The sequence below is a fragment of the Choristoneura fumiferana genome, chromosome Z, assembly GCF_025370935.1.
Source record: "Choristoneura fumiferana chromosome Z, NRCan_CFum_1, whole genome shotgun sequence".
NCBI lineage: Eukaryota > Metazoa > Arthropoda > Insecta > Lepidoptera > Tortricidae > Choristoneura > Choristoneura fumiferana.
Genome location: NC_133472.1, coordinates 29161548 through 29177623, shown reverse-complemented (window position 1 = coordinate 29177623; position 16076 = coordinate 29161548). Strand labels below are relative to the sequence as shown.

At 37.2% G+C, this 16076-nt stretch overlaps 1 protein-coding gene across 1 annotated transcript; it reads left to right on the top strand.

Moving 5' to 3' along the window:
• Positions 1–404: 404 nt before the first annotated feature.
• On the top strand, positions 405–16040 carry LOC141433703 (uncharacterized). The gene is made up of 6 exons (XM_074095801.1): positions 405–600; positions 8482–8638; positions 13185–13362; positions 13906–13986; positions 14866–14961; positions 15695–16040. The coding sequence occupies exons 1-6, from the start codon at positions 584–586 to the stop codon at positions 15790–15792; spliced, it is 627 nt and encodes a 208-aa protein (XP_073951902.1). The 5' UTR covers positions 405–583; the 3' UTR covers positions 15793–16040.
• Positions 16041–16076: the final 36 nt, after the last annotated feature.

The following is a 16076-nucleotide window of genomic DNA, read 5'->3' as shown; positions in this document are numbered from 1 at the left end:
TAGAGATATCGTTTGTCACTGTCCCGCGGGAACTTTGAAATTTTCTAAGATTTAAACTTCCGACGTCCTTCCTAGGGTTCCAAGCTATCTTCACACCAAATTTCATTTAATTTGGCTCAGCAGTTTAAGCGTGAAGAGTTAAGAGACAGATAGACAAAGAGACAAAATACTTTCGAATTTATAATTATTAGTAAGCATATATCTGTTATATTTACAGGTTTTACCAAGACTTTTTTATCTACTAGACTCGCAAATTCTACACTCACGTAAAATATTAGTTCCTCTCTAACAGGATTTACTCTCAAGTTGTTAAATGCCAGCACACATCGCTATGTAGACATTGTTCTCGACGCGCGTGCGGCATACCGAACACCTTAGACTGGTGTCAGCTGGGGCGCGGGTGCGGCGGTGGAGTCGCACCACAACCGCGGTGTGCTTGTTACTTGCCGGGGTTTCCGCGACAGGAACGGCAGATCAAGCGCGGCCTCCGTCCACTGAGGACCTACTCAGAGGCGCTTCGCGGAACAACAACCGACCGTAACACCAATACCCCCTAGCACCATCCGAAACCCGAACAGGAACAATGAGGATTTTACCCTTGTAAGTAATTTCATATATTTTTAATACGCCCATTTGTTTATCGGATTTGTAGGTATATGAGAATTTACTGCTAGACTTACTTTTCAAAGTTTCGCCTTTCCATTTGATTGTGAAGGAGTTTACGCTCGTGCTGTGCGATTGCATTTGCGATGTTGTGTACTTACGGGACTATAATTGAGCGTAGGAAACTTTCTTGTATAGTTTAATACACAGTAACTTTTTTTATTTTTTACGAACATGATAATAATTAGCGCGGCGATCTAATGTTTATTTCAGATCAATATGGAACACAATTATTTCAGTAATAACTTAGGTACAATCAAGTAAAAGGTTAAACTTAAAAAAAAACAATAAGTACTTATTCCAGAACTGAATATTAATTTCACTGAATATTAATTTCATTTTCATTTATTCAATATTAGTTGGTTCTGGCTAGAATACATCAAAAAGTAGTTGTAAAAGGGTACGAACGTGGAGAACCGGTAGCTTACGAGCTACAAACCATTTACATCACCCACTTTGTACCCAGCTATCGGTAAAACGCGGTAAATAATTACTGCGCATACCAACTCAATCTTGCACAATTTAATCATCTTGTTCGTAAAAATTATCACATTATCTTCCAGATCTATTATTTATCTGTAAGAATTCATCCTGGAAGAATTGAAATTCATCTTTATTAATACTATGCTATGTGTAGGTACCTGAACTTACCTAGAACTCGATTAACGTAAGTTTCGTGACGTCTTTTTTTTTCCGACTGGATGGCAAACGAGCAAGTGGGTCTCCTGATCGTAATGAAATGAAATGACGATTGTTACATTATAGTTTTCTAGATCACTACTTAAATAGTGTTTGTTTTCTTGATGGTATGCTGTAATTCAAACCTACCCTGTAATTTTTGGTTCCGTCATATTTACAGATGAGATTACATTAAGTTGATCAAAGTTATTATATTATTTGCTACAGTTCATTATAACTGTACTACAATATAAATATTAAGTTAAGCTTGCTTATCCAAAGAAAATATAAAATAACGTTTGTTTTTACCAGACTGTCTGAAGGTGGTTTATTGCCCAGGTTTGTCGATCCAGAAAAAGTGGCGAAGAATATGGAACAGAGACTAAATATGTAACATTATTGGGCAGGCTAGACAAAGAGAGATTCCTACTGTACATATTTGTCAAGTATACATCTTGAGTCTTTGTTAAATAAATGCACAGTAATTGCAGCAATAGTACATAATTAGCAACTTACGCTTATATAAAGTTACACTTTTTTTAATTAACTCGCGCATTGAGAACATACTTTTAATAGTTCAAAACTAACCTAATTTGGAAGTAAATTGGCAAATCTTCTAAATAATCATGTCCTGAAATATGACGAAGACGTGAAATTTATTAATACTGCATTATTCATTAAATATTTCCGCATTTTAAAGTGTTCTTAGTAATCGGATATTTTAATTCTAATTTTTAGTACCTAAAGCGATCAATTCGTTATATCTACTAATGATTATTATGATAATTTTGAATGCAATGGCAGGCATGTCTCACCGAGATTTAAGTTTTAAAATTAGAATGTTAACAAAATTGATAGTGTTTAAGCTATCGAGCGCGCCCAGCGGGATGGTGGTATCTAGAGCACGTGGCCGACTTGATACACCAAACCAATTAATTTTCCAATCAAATGACCGATTCAAGAACCGGTTGATAAAATGAGTGTCCCATGTCGAAAGTTTAGTTCACGACCTACGAATACGATTAGGCAACAATGTTATGTAGGATGAATTATTATCTTGGCTCTCTCACGTTTGGGATCTCTGTAGATTCAGCGGAATCACCGTACTTACCAATAAGTCTTATTAAATTTTTTGTCGCATTTAATTCATTCTAACATCCTGTGATGTTTTCTAGTTGTGTTGTGGTGACACTTATTTACTTCACATGGGTATCGATATATTTTAACAAACTTAATATTCAATATTCGCATAGGTATGTATTGGCAACCGACGGTCTCGATTACAACATGTTACCTACCTACTCTTAATTGCCGTTATTAAACTTTCCGAAAATAACGGCAATTTTCAGTATCGATTATACTGCCTAGTGCAACAGGATACATACAAAATTTAGAACATAAGTAGGTACTTAATTACTGAATAAACCAAAAAAAATTCGACCTCAATTAAAATCTGATAAGCTTGTGAAATAGACAAGTTAAAAAACCGGCCAAGAGCGTGTCCGACACGCTCGATTTTAATGAAAATTTGCACTTTAAAGTTGAATATTTCGCAAAAAAAATCAATGAATCGAAAAATCGTTTTATCAGACCCCTAATGGTTTTAAAAAACCTATCCAACGATACCCCACACTATAGGGTTGGGTAAGAAAAAAAAACCCACACTTTACCGTAGTTTTTACGTCTATGGGAGGTACTTACTTGCCCTAAAAAAAAAATTTTTTTTTTATTGTACCATTTTGTCGGCATAGGTTACATATATATCCGTGCAAAATTACAGCTTTCTAGCATCGATAGTCCCTGAGCAAAGCCGCGGACGGACGGACATACAGACAGACAGACATGGCGAAACTATAAGGGTTCCGTTTTTGCCATTTTGGCTCCGGAACCCTAAAAAAGAAACAGAACATCAACTTTATGATGGACTTACTTAAAAATGTACCTACCAAATATTTTGTTAAATCAGTTTTATTACACGTGGGTAGAAACCAAGTTAATATCTCATGATTCACTCAGCATCAGATCAGCTTGCGGACACATTCTTTGTAGCTGCAACAGGTCTGCCCTTATTGGCTAGTAGGTACCTAGCTGCATTCTACTGACGAAAGTGATATTACATTACATTCATATTTGCATTGTTTTATACTCGCGCGAAACAAAAGCGCAACGAAGATGCGATCAAAAACAGCACTTACCCAACATCAGCATTGCCCACCTTACCTGCACTCGCTGAACATTTGGTAATAAAACAAAATTGCACAACGAGACGATTGACATTTGCCTATAAGTTGGAGGAACTCACGGAGCTTTGGTATTTCATACTTCTTTTGCACCAAAGTTTCATGGATTGCGTAATGTAAAAATTAAATTGAAACATTGTGTTAGCGAAGATCTTTTGACATCTCGACTGTTTATCATAATAATCATCTTTGATTGTTATTTTTTACATTAGGTATTCGATGGTTGCTCAATTCCTAGTTACATCACATCATTACAGCGTGTGAGAATGATCACACAAACGTGGGGGAATTTCAATGCATTACGTTCTCATCCGGGTTTTCAGTAGAGTACGTAGGTGACATATACACTTTACTTACAGGCGGGAACGTTTCAAAATAATTTGACGTTATACATATAATTTTCGGCAAACTATTAATTAGACGACTATTTTTGGTCATGTTAACTACAGATTGTTTTAGGTTAGGCGACGCTGATTTATTATACATATAATAACGCTCTAAAGTTTATTGTTAAAAATTATATATTTTGACCATTGTTCTTTTCACGCTATGGATCATAGAATTGTACCTATATATTCATATAATATAATGAAATTAAAATTAAGCTAATCTTTGAATACGTTGTTCACAAATTAGCTTTGGCTATGCCTTCTTCCTTCAAGATATGCGTAAGCGTAACGGTTTACGGTCGCTGCAGGCGCAACACGGGGCGCACGCGCTGGTCGCCGGCGCCGCATTGTACCGCGAGGTCATTTTTTACTTCTGGGTGTTGCTCGACTGACCTTCAAGTTATTTGAGGTTACAATTACAAATTCGAAGCGCCTACACACACTTGACAGTAAATGACACAAACATAGAAAGCTAAACTTTTCCCGACGTGATCAGAAAGGTAATTTTAATTTTCTACTTTAAGTACCGTTTGAACAATACGGACAAAGAATTGTGTAGTATGTAGTCATAGCCGTGGTATCTTGCAACATATAAGTTTTTAGACTTTTGATTCCTCAATTAATACAGTAATAAAATGAACTGTTAAGACTGCAATAAAAGTGACTATCGTGACAACGCATGAGTTCCAAGTTTCGATCGTGTTGTTACGTACGTAATGGGATAAATAGTAGATTGTTCAATGAGGGACTAAAACAAGCCATAATGACACGAGATTTTTAGCTGCCACATTAGAGCGAGGGTCACTCTACTTTTCACTTTGAATGCGAGGAAAAAAACGACGTTCTATACAAAATTACAATATTATTTTTAACCGACTTCAAAAAAAGGAGGAGGTTATCAATTCGGTTGTATGTTTTTTTTTTTTTTTTTTTAATGTTTGTTACCTCAGAACTCCGTCATTTATGAACCAATTCGAAAATTTTTTTTTGAGTTCGTCTAGGAATGCTTTCAATTAGGTCCCATAAGCAGCAAATTAGGATCTGATGATCGGATCTTAAGGAAATCGAGGGAACTCTTCAAATATTGTAGGGACACCTATGGTAATTTGGATATATTTAGCAGTAACTCGTGCATTTGCTCTTGCAAATCATAATTTGGTGAATCGGAACTGATGATGAAGACCAGATTTGACCAACGGAACTACTACTATCAATAACAAGTATTTCACGGGTTAAATTTAAATTATCATGATTAATATACTTAACTAGATAAGCGACTAAGAAGAAGCTTTAAGTTAATGATTCTTTCGAACTGATCTGATGCTGAAGCCAGAAGGTAGGCAACGGAACTCTGTTATAAAACAACGTAACTAAGTCGTGTTTGGGCTTAATGGAATCGTTGTGAGATGTTCTTTGGCTAAAAATCACTAAAAAGTGAGAAATAAAGAAAATTTTTAACAAAAAAGTAAAACCGACTCCAAAAAAATAAAAAAATAACAAAAAATGGAACCGACTACAAAACCCTTGAAAATATTTTTCTAGGTAAGTAGGTACGTACTAGCTCGAAGTCGGTGACTCAGCACGACCCAGCAGGAGGGATTGAAACCAACATAGTATGTAGGTAAGAAGTGAGGTAGACGACTATTGTGAATTGTCCCACTCCTGCTGGCTCGTGCTGAGTCACCGACTTCGAGCTAGTACGTACCTACATAACTAGAAAAATATTTTCAAGGGTTTTGTAGTCGGTTCCATTTTTTGTTATTTTTTTATTTTTTTTCAATACGAGTACCTAATGGACACCTGTTCAAAATTTTAATAACAAAAATATTGGTCCGCAGTTTTTTCTTTTCCTTTGTTTTTTTTTGCAGTGAAACTAAATGATTTCATGTTTAGCCAACAGATTCAAACTCGAAAAATATTTTAAAACTATTATTGGACTACTTATGGATAATAAAACGAATTATACTTAATATGATTCAATATATTCATTTTCGTAATCATTAGTCGTGTTTCACAAAATTAAATATATATTTTTTAATATTTTTGCACAGTTGCCATTTTGAGGTTATTTATACGTCTTAAAAATAATCTATGCCCAAACAATGAAAATGGCGATAATCCTCCATTGACAAACACTGTGACTAGCTGTTTAGGGGTTTCCAAAGTAAATAAAAAAATACTGTAATCCTTAGAGATGAATAAGGAGCCTTAGTTTCGATATGCAGAGAAGTGAAAACAATTAAATATCTAAGTAATATAAAATAGAGAAAGCGCAAAGGGAAGGTGTCGTAAAGTCGGAAGCGGATGCGGAATCGCTGTCCATCTGACCTGACCCTGGGGTCTGGGGTGCGTTATTATTCAACAGTCTATACCGACAGGTTGACCTTTTCCTGCGTAACTCGCTCCACCTCCATCAGTCGCTCTACATGAATTTTAAACTACAGAGACATTGAGTGCATAACTACAATCTGCATCGAGTTCATAATGTATTTGGCAAGGTCGTCCCAAAGCCGGAACTGTCAAGAAACAAGTTTCAGAGTTTTGTTAAAATAATTGATATTTACGTGAATATCTTGACTTAACTATGTTAATTGAGTTAACTACTATAATATAAGCTGGGTTTATATTTATAAATTTAGCCTGAAAAATATTATACCCATAGGTATGGTAAATAAAGCTGAATTGGCGAAAATCGAAACTGCTTGTTGAACCGGATACAAAAAGTGACAGGTAAATACGTAAGTATAGGTACAAGCAGGTGTAGTATATAGATGAACTACGACGTAGGAGCGCTCACACATCTCATCACGGCCAGCACCCGGCACCGCAAATAGAATAGGAACGGATTTAAAGAGAGACTGTATCTCAAAAAAACTACCTCAAAGAACAGAGTTATACCTACGCGAATGTGTGATCTTGCGCATGTTTACAGGCTCTCACGCATTCGCATTCTGCAGCTTCGGTCTCGACATTCACCCAGACGCAGACACATTTTGACATTTAACGTCATTGAACTATTCAGCGTAGGAGTTCGCTTTGACATGCCCCTTGAACTTCAATGTTTTTGAGTAATACTTTTGGCTTTCTATTCTATAGGTAACGTCCACCTACTATAAAACTGATTTATTAAGTACTTATAACATTGAACTATTTATGTTTATATTATTGAATAAATAACTACTTACCACATTGAAACATTTTCGTTATTGATACCTACATTATAAAAATAATAATTGACTAGTAATTTAAAATTTTTACGCAGCCGGTTTTTATTTTACTTTGACTCTGGTACTCGTAAAGATTTTCTAGCTTCGAAATCACCGAACATTCTACAAGTAGGTAACTTGCTCGAAACACCTAATTTAGTTCAATGTATTAATTTATTCATGCACCAGCCTACCTAAAGTACGTAATTATTTTGTAAAATACTACTTATTTATACCTGTTTAGTAATAGGTACTCAATTTACATACTCAGTAGATACTGGAACATAATAATAATAATTTAACATTTATTGCAGGCTTTCGGGGGTTGCGGGGGGGGGGGGGGGTGTAATATTCCCTGAAGAAAATCCCACAAATGTTATAAATGCGAAAGTTTGCAAGTCTGTTTGGTTTGTTACCTCATCACGACTAATCCGCTGAACCGATTTAGATGAATTCGGTGTACATAGTTTGAATTCCGGGGAAGGACATGGATAGTTTTATCCCGGAAAATTGCGTAGTTCCCGCGGGATAGCGATAAACGAACGAAAAACGAACGAGTCGCGGGCAACAGGCTAGTAATTTATAAATTCGAAGTAAAAACTCACATAAACCATAATTATTAGTACCTACCATACAATTAGGTCGCATAATTACAAAGTCACGGTGTTTGTTTTAGGTACCTAATCTAATTAGGTATTTACTCGTATTTGGGTAGTTTTCAAACGTGTCCTAAGGATTCTCAGTGTGATATATCGATGTCCTTGACATTTGAAAACTTGCCGAATATTTTATAAGAATATTGCTTGTTCTAAATAAAATGTAGAAACCTGATTTAAATAAGAACGTATCTCATAATATCATTTAAGTTGTTAGGTATTTTAATAACAAATTGTTTCGCAAGTCGTTCTGCTAGCACGAATACTTACCTACAAACCTACTTAGCTATATTATATCAAAGGAAAATATTTATCAAAGGAAGCCGTGGTGGCCTAGTTGTTTGACCTATGGCCTCTCAAATAGAGGATCGTGGATTAAAACCCCGGCTCGCACCTCTGAGTTTTTGGAAGTTCATGTGCGAAATTAGTTTTGAAATTGACCACGAGCTATACGGTGAAGGAAAACGTCGTGAGGAAACCTGCAACGAACCTGCGAAGCAATTCAATGGTGTGAAGTTTCCAATCCCCACTGGGCCCGCGTGGGAACTAAGGCCCAAGCCCTCTCGTTCTGAGAGAACTGTGCCCAGCAGTGGGACGTGTATAGGCTGCGATGAATAAGTCGTAAACATGTTTGTTTTGTTACTTCCAGGGCTATTCTGGTGGCTTGCCTGGCGTGTCAGGCGACAGCGAGGGCGCGTGCGCAGGATGAAGGAGAGGCGCGAGCGGCGCCTTCTCGCGGCCTGCTCAAACGCGGGCTGCTGCCCAAAGGCAAACAGACCACTACAACCACCACTGCTGCCCCACAGGTAACCATCGCAGATACATGTTTAAGGTAAGCGTCCACTGCATCAGAATCGAGCCGTACCTACGGAGCGGACGGATTTGTTGCTTTGTATAGATTTCTATGGTAGGTACCTACTGCGTGCACTGGATCGGCATTTCTGTGCTATAGAAATCTATACAAAGAAATAAATCCGTCCTGCGTACGTTCCGATTCCGATCCAGTGGACGCGCGCGCAGCTCTAAATCCACACCCGGAACTTACATATTGCTAAAATTACGTTTCGGCCACTATATAGCTGGCGTGGTCCCGAGTAGGTAAGGTACTCGTATACTGCTGCAAGACGAAAACGCCGATATAATTTTAGCAATATATCGTCGTGGTTAGGCCCTGCATGAACATCGCGAAAGTTCAAATCATTAACAATTTTACAGTCTTCCAATTTGATTCCTAGATTACCACAGAACCTTATGATCATCACATTCGATTAGCTTCGCTTGTTGTAGTTCTAAAATGATTAGCTCGGTTCTATAAGGGCTCAGGAATCAAATTAACCCACTGCAGGTACACTAGGAGCGTCCTTATTATTTACTGGTGAGTTGAAATTGATTTTGCTATATATCTCCATAGCATTTTCATTATATTTCATAGAAAGCATTTTTCATTTTCAACCTTTGTTTGGTATACTGAATAGTTGGGGGACCGGAACCTTTGAAAATATTTTATTTACAAGCTTTTATTTAGCTCCACCTGTCCCGTTGTCTGTATTCAAATCTTACAAGTTAAATTCGACCAACTTCTAGTACTTAGTCGGATTGTCTTGAAATTTGGCATACTTATGTAAATCGCGTGACAATACAATAATCTGTTAGTGACATCCTGGTAGTCCGGCCAGGATCGTCTCCACAGGACGAAACTTTTTAGCGGCATCGACTTGAATTTTGGTATGCAAATGTAGTTTGAGTGACAATGCAAGTACAGTCAGCAAAAAAGCTTGTATTAAAAATGTTATTTTACCCAGAACTTATTTTAACTAGTTTACATAAAGGATAATAGGTAGGTAGGTATCTACCAATAGTATAATGCTCAAAGTACAGTTAGTTTTTGTCGCGAACCTGTCCACCTTCAGTGACTCAGCACAGTTTTGTAATCGAACATATTACGTATTTGCAATGTACTACCACATAATGCGACAATTTGGCATGGTTGTCGGATGCCAGTTCAACGGATGGATATTTGTACGTAACGTTTTCTTACTCAATTGAATTACATGTATGTTGACTACATGAAATTAGTGATTAGAAAGCGTACTATCTTGTCTTTGCGTATTAGTTAACGGCCCTCTGCTGGTGTAATGGTTAATACTGTCGTGGAACAAAACCTACTGTTTTCATGGCTGTAGAGGTACAATTACGTTGCGCAACTTCAAACTGGGTCCAAAATCGATAGATACCTACTGCGTAAGGTATTTCACGTGGTTAGGCGTTTGGCGTTCGAAAGCCACGTGTTTTTTTCACTGTTTGCTTTTATAAGAACTCGCAGTGCTTGCTTAAGAACTGCCTTGGTGACCTTTAATTTTTTGACGGTATCTTTTATCGTTCGTTATCCTTATTTATTTTTAATGGATCAATACGATATCTTTTCGGAGCCCATATTGCACAAATGAGATGACTCGTATCGGGTCCATCTGGCTCAAGGCGAGTGGGCCGCGCGGCTGATCCGATGATGCAGTCACCTTCGCGGCGACCTCTACAGATTCCCTTTCCTCGGCGGAATTTCTACCGACAAGAATTCGATACATTGCAACGTCTAGTGGTTATGCATTCGAAACAGCCGGACCTGTTTCCAGGCAGGTCGAATAGTTGATATCTACATAGCGTGAATCTAGATTATCACAAAGTCGGTCAGTCTAATGTAATACCTAACTTACGCTTTCGTGTTTGAAAAGTAGAATATTTACTAAATTTTAATTAAACAAACGGAACTTTCTTGCTTAGTTACATGAAATCTTGTAATTGGTAAGAAACAGTTTTAGGGGTTGTATCCTTACACATTTTATAAATCCGAAAGTGAATTTGTTTGTTCCGCGTTCACGCCTTAACTACTGAACCGGTTGCGACAACATTTTGCATTATGTCGTATTAAAAGATCAAAATAAATAATGGACACCTCATATTTCAAACAAATGAATTGTAACCGTGGGCTCGTTATAAACGATTTCTTCACAGACGAAGTCGCAGGCAACAGCTACTCTTAAATAACTTGATCCATACCACATTAAAATAATCGAACACTATGGAATTAAAAATAAAGCCTTCCAGATATTTAAATCTTTTCTCGAAGACAGAAAATAGGTGGTCTCAGTTCAAATTGACAGAAGCAAGGCCAAATCTGGGGAAGGAATTGTGAACATCGGAATCCCACAAGGGTCCGCCTTTGGAAATACTCCCTTTTTGCCACACGAAAGCTTAAGCTTCTTATTCCTCTAAATTTATGATGCTCATTTTCGTTTACTCTTATCGTACGGCATCAACACAGTAGTGCTTAAAATCCAGAAGCGAGTCATCACTATAATTACAAGCCAAAATATTTCAATCAAACGCGTTAAATTATCCCTGGTAGATTAAACTCGCCAGACCGGGTGACGGAAAGCAGTTCCTCAGCCGTTAGCGCTGCTTGACAAAAACTCGCGCGTTTTGGGCCCTAGACTTCAAAATAAATGTTGGAATGAAACGTTTGAACGCAGACTAAAGAAACTTCTTTTGGAGCGTACTCCTACCTAAAAGGCCGGCAACGCACTTGTGATTCTTCTGGTGTTGCTTGTGTCCATGTGCGACGGTAATCGCTTACCAACAGGCGATCCGTTTGCTCGTTTTCCCCATATTCCATAAAAAAACAAGTCATTACACTACTCCGTAAAAGAGTAAAACGAAATCCTGGTAGTGACATCCTGGGACTGATTGCATAACAAAAGTACAAGCTAATACTATTAGCGATTTTGTATTGAAATTCACTTATACTATTAACTTGTAGTTTATTATGCAATTGGGCCCTGGTGATTCAGCCAGGATTATTTTCACGGAGGGAGCCCCCTTATGGTTAATGGCATCGACTTGAGATTTGGTACGGAAATGTAGTTTAGATGACATTGCTACAGGCACCAAAAAGTACAGTCAGCAAAAATCTTGTATTAAAAATGAAATTTTTAGCAAAAACTTACTAACTTATTATGAAATATTTTTTTACGTTAGGTAAACGATTTTTGATTCTATATTGACATTTAATTATTTCATCAATTGTTTTTAGGGTTCTGTAGTCTACTAGGAACCCTTATAATTTCGCCATGTCGGTCCGTTTGTCTGTCCGCGGCTAAGCTCAGGAACCGTTAGTACTAGAAAGCTGTAATTTGTCCTAATTTTGCATGAATATACAGTCATATCAGTCACGCCGACAGTGGTAAAAAAACATTTTTTTTTAGTATAAGTACCTCTCGTAGACGTGTAAAGTGGGGATGTATTTTTCTCTCGACTATAACTCTATAAGTAGTGCGGGTATTGTTGGTTAGGTCATTTAAAACGATTGGGGAGTTTCCAAGACGATTTTTCGATTCAGTGATCTGTTTGCGAAATATTCAACTTTAAAGTGCAAATTTTCGTTAAATTCGAGCGTCCCATCCCCCCTTAAAATCTAAACTGTTTGGTGGAAAAATTTGAAAAAAAAAACATTTTGGTAGTAAGTACCTATATCACATTTACAAGGAAAATTATAACGGCTAAGATTGCTTGAGAATTATCTAAGGTAAAAAGAAACCCTTAACTTGAAAGATTCCGTACCTACACAATACGAATCCTAGAAAAATATTACTTGATTTTTCGTAAAATGGCGACGGAACCCTATCTTGGGCGTGTCCGACATACTCCTGGACGGTTTTTTTCTTTAAATTTTACATTAGATTGTTATTTTATTTATCTAAATGTTTTATACACATTTTTGATTCTATTATATTATTTAGCTTTAAGTTACGTAGTTTTAAATTTAGAAAGAAAGAAATATGTTTAAATAGTATGACCACCTAACACAAGAAATTCAAGAAAAGAATAATAATGCAACTAACACAGTTTACATCATAATGGTGGTGACACCAATTGTCACCGGAAAAGGGTCCTACTCAGCATGTGTTGCTACATAGTGGGTGCAGCAACGCTGATTTTCTGCAGAGCCCAAATTTTTACAATCTTATTTGACGTTTAATGTTTTAAATAAAATAGTGTAGTTCATTGACAAAATAATGCCTGAATCAATCAAATACAACAAATAACCTGGAAAACATACTCACATGTGGACTATAAAATAATCTAAAGAATCTAACAAGACTAGGTACGCTATAAAAGAGCAGTTCAATTACCAAACACCAAATACATATACAGCATTGAGCGCAGCCTATACTTTCTAGAAAATTCCCAAAAGTTGGGGGCGCCGTGAACATCACGCCCAGGGCGCTGGAAGTGCTAAAACCGGCACTGTACATATAAGAGGTGATCAGTAAATGACTGGTGGTTTTTGTTGGTCAGGAGGAAGTAGAGTACGAGGATGAAGAGTACGCAGAGGGTGAGCAGCAGGAGCCGTCGACGGAGGCGCCGCCGTCCTCGACGGAAGGCAAGAAGCTGGTCGCCGGCGGAGTCCGACCCTTCCGCAGCAACACCGACCTTCTCGCTGCTCTCAAAAGGCGGAGAGCGCAAGCGGCCGAAGGTAACTTCAATTACCTATCTACCTCCCCGTCGGGGTCGTCGGTATATCTACTCACAACACCTGACAAATAAATCAAACAGAAATGTCAACCCCCATAGTTCCCATAGTTCATACCAGTTTATTCATTGAGCAGCCATTAGGGACCAGGTGCTTGGGTGCAGTGAACCATTCATCTCTTACAGCTTGGTAGAGCAACCGTACCTAGATCTGGGTTTTCTTAATTTTGATCATTTTGCTTGTCTAATTAATAATTTAAGTGATTGGTTATGATGAATTGATGATAAATTAAAATAATTAAATGAAGGTAGGTATGTGGCAGCAATATCATATTATGTAATAAGGTGCGAGTGAAACTTGAATCAAAGATTTATGTTATGAGTAGTAAGTATTTAATGTTATTTTTTAGTACAGTAAAGACATCAATTTATTTCGACGTATGTTGCGTTGGTCCTTCACTCTGATGATAGCTAGCTCAAATAACATATAGAATTTTTTTACGTATGTGGTTTGCACATATATTGATCCGGATATGTTTGATTGCAGCTAAACTGAACGGGCATTCTACGGCCGCTCCGGCCGCCGCGTCCCAGGATGGGGCCGAGGCTCCCGCAAAATCAAGTTACAGTAAGTAGATTTATATAACGAATGGCACTAAAAATTTTTTGAATATAATAATGTGTATGTGTTGTATTTATTCGTATTCGAGTATTTATGTGAGCGTCAAAGAAATAAAAAGAGAAACCTGAATAAGAATATCATCGATTACGAAAACGGCATATTAAAAAGTTTCAAACCAATGAACTTAAAAGAAAACAAGTTAAATCATTATTAATTTTAAATTACATATTTGGTATGTTCGTGAAAAACTGATAGTTCCTGATCAAAGAGTCACTAAACGGCCTCGGGGCGAAGAAACTGTATTGGCGCTAAGCTTAAGTAATTAAAGACTATTCATACTTTGAGAGGTAGGGCTGTTCTGAGCGCAAGCGCTTATTCAAGGTTTGTCACTTCACTTCAGTTAGAGTGAAAGGAACGAGCCCAAAGGCCGGGCCTGACGCGTGCGCAAGTTCGCGCATTTCCTATAACTATTTGTTTCAGACAAAGGAAGGAAAAAAGGAAAAGAAGGGATTAGGAGAGAATGGGGGGAAGGGAAGGGAAGAAAAAGGGTAGGGGTGGGAAAGTAACTATGTACTCTTTAAAAGCGAAGGGCTCTTACATTCAGGTTCGCTCAAAAAACATCAAAGATTAATAAATAAGTAAATATCACATAAATATATATAATTTTTTGGAACTAAATAATTATAGCCTAGTGATTTGAAAACCTGACAACGAAGTTTGAGGTCCTGGTGTTGACCCCCAATAGGGGCAACATTATGTATGAAACGAATGTTTATCTAAGATCCTTGAATGTTTAATATGTATTTATCTATATACATATAAATATACAAATGTGTTTACTTACATTAGTTGTCTAGTACTCATTGTTTTTAAATTTGAATACAGATAAGAAAAGATTTAACACCGCTACTCGGGAGACGAACGAGGAGGCGCCAGCGCCGAGCCAACCCGCCAAGCCCACTAGAGGGCGATTCGGAAGACGTAAGATCTGATTTAGCCTATAATATTTAGAAATTATTAACTCTAAGGACTAAGATCATAAAACATAAACTACATAAAACATCCAAAATTTCTTGACATCAGGAAAACGTCACGAAATCTTGTGAGGGAAAAATCGTAATTTTGTAACTAAGTACATCAAAACTTTCTATTGGATCCAACAACAAAGATAATCTGACTTTTTATCACTTTTACAAGGTTTTGTATATATTTAAAAACAAGATTACTTATTTTTTGTGGTGAAATAGCTTCAGGATTTTTTTTAAATAAGTGGACAACAGAAAAATTCGAAAATGGACAACTTTTTGAGAAATAATCACCTAGGAACTTACCTACAATTTAACCCAGGAAAAAATTACCTGTTGCTACTTTTAAAAATAGACGTATTATACCTAATATTAATTAGTAAATACATACATAAAAAGTATGATTTTAATATGGTTAGAAATAGGTATAATTGCTATATTTGTTTTTTGTGAGCTCCAAAAGTCACAAAGTGCACACCGATTTTTGTCGCGATATTGCTCGCGTAAATCATGACATAATGGCATGTCTGACTGTTGATACGAGTATTCAGGTATTTTACTGAATTTCCATGAGTGTTTCACATAATCACTACCCTGACACACACCCGAACTTTCACATTTATTCATAGGTACTTACATTTTAGAAGCATATTATGGTTAGTTTTAATTGTCTTTTTTGTCTTCTGCAGCGGCTGCAAGGTCTATCCCAGAAGACGAGGTCGAGGAGCAGGAGGCCGCCGCGCCCACCAGGACAGGCCGGACCTTCGCTCGGCGAGGAGGCAACTAACCATCATTCAGCTTTACCATCCCTTCGATAACCATTCCTCTATCCCACCTTTCCATCCTAAGAGACCAAACCACCGCAGGGACAACATCGAGAATAATCTCGTGCCGCGGCATCTATCAGAGTTAATTAGTTCAGTGAAAATGACGGAACTCCCAATAAATTATCGAAGGATTGTATACTTACTTTAATAATTGTAAATTATGTATGACTAAGTAATTTTTAGAGTAAACATATAGTTTACAAATACATTTTGCTTGTTTTATTTTTCAGTGGTGCGCCCCAGT

Bases quoted from the DNA above. Each gene is read 5' to 3' on its own strand.
- LOC141433703 (XM_074095801.1), top strand. The intron at 8,639-13,184 runs GTAACCATCGCA...TTTGTTGGTCAG, and splicing joins CCACCACTGCTGCCCCACAG to GAGGAAGTAGAGTACGAGGA. The intron at 13,987-14,865 runs GTAAGTAGATTT...ATTTGAATACAG, and splicing joins TCCCGCAAAATCAAGTTACA to ATAAGAAAAGATTTAACACC.